The sequence below is a fragment of the Tachysurus vachellii genome, chromosome 6 (genome assembly GCF_030014155.1).
Source record: "Tachysurus vachellii isolate PV-2020 chromosome 6, HZAU_Pvac_v1, whole genome shotgun sequence".
In the NCBI taxonomy this organism is placed as follows: domain Eukaryota; kingdom Metazoa; phylum Chordata; class Actinopteri; order Siluriformes; family Bagridae; genus Tachysurus; species Tachysurus vachellii.
Window position 1 is genome coordinate 9,635,519 of NC_083465.1, and position 5,477 is coordinate 9,640,995.

The 5,477-nt window shown below is 38.7% G+C and overlaps 1 protein-coding gene across 1 annotated transcript; it reads right to left on the reverse strand.

Annotated features, from left to right (window-relative positions):
• Positions 1-1,798: 1,798 nt before the first annotated feature.
• On the reverse strand, positions 1,799-5,163 carry prph2b (peripherin 2b (retinal degeneration, slow)). Its single transcript, XM_060871345.1, has 3 exons — positions 4,313-5,163; positions 3,209-3,455; positions 1,799-2,596 (listed from the first exon to the last, which is right to left on the reverse strand). Exons 1-3 carry the CDS (start codon positions 4,891-4,893, stop codon positions 2,390-2,392), a joined length of 1,035 nt encoding a protein of 344 aa, XP_060727328.1. The 5' UTR covers positions 4,894-5,163; the 3' UTR covers positions 1,799-2,389.
• Between the last annotated feature and the right edge of the window lie 314 nt (positions 5,164-5,477).

Here is a 5,477-nt window from a genome sequence, read left to right on the forward strand (position 1 = left end):
GTTGTGTTAGTGTGTGTGATGGTCTTTGTGTGTGTGAGTACAGGGTTCCCACGCGTCCTGGAAAACCTGGAAATCCTGGAAAATTAATGAATAATGTTCCAGTCCTGGAAAACACATGGAAAATGAGAGAAAACATAAATTGTCCTGGAAAAAATCTTGTTGTCCTGGAAAATTCATTATTTTTAAATGTTCTTGATCATTTAAAGAACAGTTTACAACTGGTCAAAACAATTAACGTTATTAACAATTAACGTAACAGAAAGCGCTCTGTTCAGGGACACTGGGTTTTTGTTATGCTGTTTAATCTCGCTGGATGACGCTGTCTTGTGTTGGCGCTTTCAGGTGCTAGGAATGGTTTAAGTGCTTGAATGTTTTCAGCAAATGTTGATGGGTAAGCAGGTTATATTAACCTTGTTAATCTGAATATCATGTGCAAGGGGAATGCACAGCAAACTAAAGCATGCATGATGGCATTGGTCTGAGAAAGGAAAGGGTATTAATATGTGCTGTCTTTTTATTTTATAAATGTTGAAATTTCATTCACATGACAAAGTATCTTTAAAAGTATAGTTACAGTAAGTAATAGCCATAAAGTGTACGTTGTTTTTAAGACTTCTGGAGAGAAGAACATACTGTATTACTTTAGGCAGCGAATCTGTGAGCCTTGTCTTTTTTTGCTAAATTTGAGTGTAATCGTATTGATTAGTGCGTGAGTCATGACACACAGCTTCTCTCCAGTGTGTCCCAGTTCTGTCATATTGTTTTGTTTATCCAGAACACAAAGAGAGGAGTACTAGTGAAGCTTCAATCAGTTCAGAAGGAAACTAATCTTCATTTTGTTCGACAGTGTTAACTGCAGTAGTAATGAAGTGGTAGTGCCGTCACATGCTTCACAGCAGTTTGTGTTCACACGTTGTACTTGTCCCTGAGTTTAACAGGTATTTTGTATCTTAATATCCATGGTCATTCTGAAATGTCAATATGATTGGTTTGCTGTTGTTGTGGAGAGTGAAAGACGGTAAGGACATCGAGAAGGTACGTTTGATATTGAATATCTGTGTATAGTTTTCACAATCAGCACTGTAGGTTATAACAGTGCTTGCTCATAGCAAGCTAATAAGCTTCCTGTGGAGAGATCCAGCAAGGTGCCCTTGTTGTTTCTGTGTCAGAATTACCTGCAACTTAATTTCACCTGACTGAGGCGAAGCTCTATCAAATCAGCTTATCTACACTCATCTCCTCAACCACTGCTTATAGGCTTTATGGTTGAAGACTATTCAAGATGACAGATGCTCTCTTACCTTTCTGGCCTAAATGCCCATGGTCAGTGGTTTGGAAGTATGTCATGCTAAACGTAATGGCCATTTAATCTAAGAAAATTAAATTGTTTCATGTCCATGGCTTGGTTGTTAACAAGCCCATTTGAAATGAAAAGAAAAAGGTGTCTTAAGAAGCATCCAGTTCTCTCTTAGAAGCCACTCATCTATTTATCCTATAGTCTAAAGCTGAACACCTGTTGAGTGTCCCAACATCTTTCCTGAGCTTCCTTATGTTAATCAAACATCTTGAATCAGCCTTTTTCCATCCTACATGTCTAAATGTCCAACTCGTGTCATTTCAGAAAAGTGCAATGAACAATAGAATAACAAACCAAAATGTTTCTGTTTGAACAGCTTTATCATTCACACTTATCTACGTGACAGACAGACAGACAGACATGCTTGACAAAAATGCAGCATGTCAACTTACCTAATGAAAAACTTCTCCCAAGAGAATCATACGTTGATGGGAATTTAAACGAATCATTCATTCCTTTATATTTCATTTATTTCTGTTCATCATGGGCCTGATATAAATGCTGTCAAGATGTGCAAGAGTTGTGCAGTAACTCAAATAGCAGTGTTTGAGAAGAACCTGGACACCAGTCAGAGGCCATATTTACTTCACTAGTTTTCCCTCCAGCTTTGTTTGGAATAACTATTCTATCCTGCAAGAAGAGATCAAAAATGATAAGTGCCTGGTAGCTTTTTGGATTTGTTCACAGTTGTGTGTTTGTCACTTTTTGCACCTCCTGAACCCTGATTGGTTGGGGGCAAGAGATGTGTCTACATAAATAATTAGGTTAATTATTCTTTGAACTTCATTCCCTGCCACATCTCTTTCAAAGTAAAATTCTATTTGATATGTTTTTTTAATTTATATTTACATCTCAATATGGACATTAAAATTTACATAGTTTTTTTTTCCTTTTCAGTTAGTGCTCACCACATTTAAAGGTTCATTAATGACCTGTTATTTTGTTCACTTCTGATGGTTTCCCACAAACAAGGATTTCTTTGATGCTCCTTATAGGATGGTTTTAGTCCCAGCTGACTAAAGTCTGAGCTGTTCAGTTGGCACCAGCACTGGCATCAGCCTCAGCTCCTTCCACCTGGTTCTTTCTGCCAAGTGATTTGATCTTCTGAAGGACATCGGATACAGTCTCTTTCACGCTCTTTTCCAGTAGCCAACCTTCGCTCTCACACTCTGGGTTCTCTGGGTTTGTCAGGGTCTCCAAAGAGGTTGACAAATATTTTAGTCCCATCATATCTGCAGCCTACAACAAATGCAATTTACAAAAAAGCTCTTTCAATGTTATGTGACAAGTGACAAGTGACTACTTGTTTCTTACTTATAATATGCTGGGTAAATCTTGGGTTTCATTATTAACAAACCTATATATTTAGCTGACCACACATACTGACCGACATAAAACATTTTATCCAATGGGTCAACCTTTGATATGTTTATTCCAGGAAGAGGGTCTGGGGTTCTCGAAGTTTAAACCAGCAAAGATACTTGCACACGTCACATTGGTGCTCATGAAACCAGAAACACACAGGGTTGCTTGCTGATGACCTAAACACTAAAAAACTATGTCAAGGGTCTTCAATTTTATGCACAGAGTTTGGTGTAGCTGCAGATTTTCATTCCAACCAAGCAGAAACAATGCCTGATTCCACCTGTCTAATCAGTTCAGCTATCAAGTGCACCTCATATTTGACTAGAATGAAAGCCTGCAACCTCAATAGCCCTTTGTAGATAAGTTTGGTGAAGACTTGTGCCCTTTGCTATAAAGTTATAGTATAAAAATAATTCCTTAATGCCAACAAGCCAACGTTTTATTCAATATTATGTCTCTTCATTGAAATTCCATATTCTGACTCACCTGCAGAACCATGACTAGCAGAACAAGAGCCCCAATGCTGTTCATCATCCCCCCATAATAGGAGACCAGGGCTTCACGGCAGCCTCGAGTCCAGATGTTTAGTTCTTCAGTATGATGGTCATAGTCGTAGTGAGCTGAATTGTTGGTCAGATGGTGCTGGATGCAGGGCCGTGGAGAGCCAGGGTTGCAGCAACTAAAGGGAACGCTGTCCATAAGGTATTTACCTTCAACGTTGCTTGTGATACGACTATAGAAACATGAAAAACATTCACTTAAGGGTTCTATAAAGAGCTTAATAAACAATAACATTCACATTTACGGCATTTGGCAGGCGCCCTTATCCAGAGTGACGTACAAAGGTTCTTTGAAGTCTCAGCAATGTCAAATGGGTGACAAAAGAAAGGAAAAACCAGCATCAAGTGTCTAAGTACGGAGTTGTTTTTGATAGCACCGGAAAGCTTCAGGCCGAATATTTTCCATTGGAGTTTGATTGAATTTACATTATTAACAAATTCTTATGCACTTTGCATGGGGGCTTGTCATCCTAAAAGATGCCACTCCCATCAGGATAGAAATGTTTCATCATAGTGATCCTTCATTTGAAGGGGTAAAGTGGACACAAACCACGCCAGGAAAGTTTTTATTTCATTTATCACCCTTCTATATATGTTTAAAGATCTGCAAATAAGTAAGAAATTGTCACATTCTAAAAATGTTACTATAATAGATTGTTAGGTTTATTATTTGACCCTTTTAATCTAGATTAAACCTTTTTTTTTATCGAATGACCTAATAAATGATAAAAATAAGTGATTATTGGGTAAAGATTAGAAAATAATTCAGTCAAAAGTATTTTCTCATATCTGGTTTCAGAGCTCAGCAGAATAGTGTGGAAACTGGGTTTGACATGAGCATTTAAAAGTTTAAAAAAGTGCATTTTATCAGCAGTGAACATCTTTTGCATACACTGAACAAACATTTCTCATTCCTCTAGTTTTACGTTCTGAAATGGACATTAAATTTCACCTAATTCTTATTAATGATTGTTTGCAATATCCTGCCTTTGTGCTAATTTAATGAAATGCGGAAGGTAAAAGCACTCACTCTTTGACCTCATCATTGCTGAAGTCCAGGTAGCGGTTGCTAACCCACTGGATCTCAAACCAGTCCCTAAAGTTGTTGTTGCCACAGCAACGGAACTCAATCTGGGTCATGTCCAGCGTCCTCTTCATGAAGCATCGTCCTGGGGTGTCTGTGTCTTTGTAGTGTTTCATCCCGTTTTTTAGACCTTCAGCTAGGGCAAAATGTAGAGAGATCTGCATCAGGAAGCAAAGCAGTGCCATGATGAAGAGGATGATGGAGAAGGCAAAGCATCCACACAGGTAATTCTTCACAATGGGCTTCCACTTGGAAAACTTGGCTGAATCAAGTGAGTCATGGCACACTTTACCTCCAAAGGCATTGATGCCACAAGTAGCCAGGCCTACCAGGATGAGCAAGTTGGGTACAAAATGACTCTCATTATTGTCCATCATTTCACTCCTTTTGCGGAGTTCAATCTTGAAGAAAAGCCCCATGCTGAAGATGAGGATCCCACCCATAACTGCAAGCCAGTACAAAAGCCACAGTCCCTGGGCCAGTTTGATCCGCTTGGCCAAGTCAAATTTTATAACCATCAGAGCCATCTTGTGTTCCTTGATTTATTATCTGTCAAATATTCACACTAAGCAGAAGAGTACTTGTCTCACTATCAAAAAGGTTAAAAAAAAATTGTACTTCACCAGATTAATTGTGTATTCCGTTCCAGAATGGTGCTACCACAGATGCCATGCCAGTAAATCCTTTCTTCATCATCATGATTCTGACCACCCAGAGCTCATGGAGGCCCATAGTGTTGGCAACTAGAGATCAATACCAAGGACCAAATTATGTGTAAATTTGACCAAAATGTAACAGTTCTCCTTCCAGAAAAAAGAAGTGACCATCTGAAGCATCAAGTGATTGAAGCAATGATTTGCTCTACGTCATGCTAATCCCTTTTAATCAGCCTTGATCTTATTTTCAGCAGGTTCTAATCCCTCATCTTTCTATGTAAGTGGTTAGTTGCTCTAGTTTTTTTCTGCTAACAGCACAGTGGGAGGAGAGTTAAACTGAGGAACCTTAGACACCAGTAAGGTCCAGAAAATATGGGCAGGGAATTGTGTCAAGTATTTTTGTGACAGACATCATCAATATTATAGGATCAGCTCACACTGATCTGTCTTAGTAT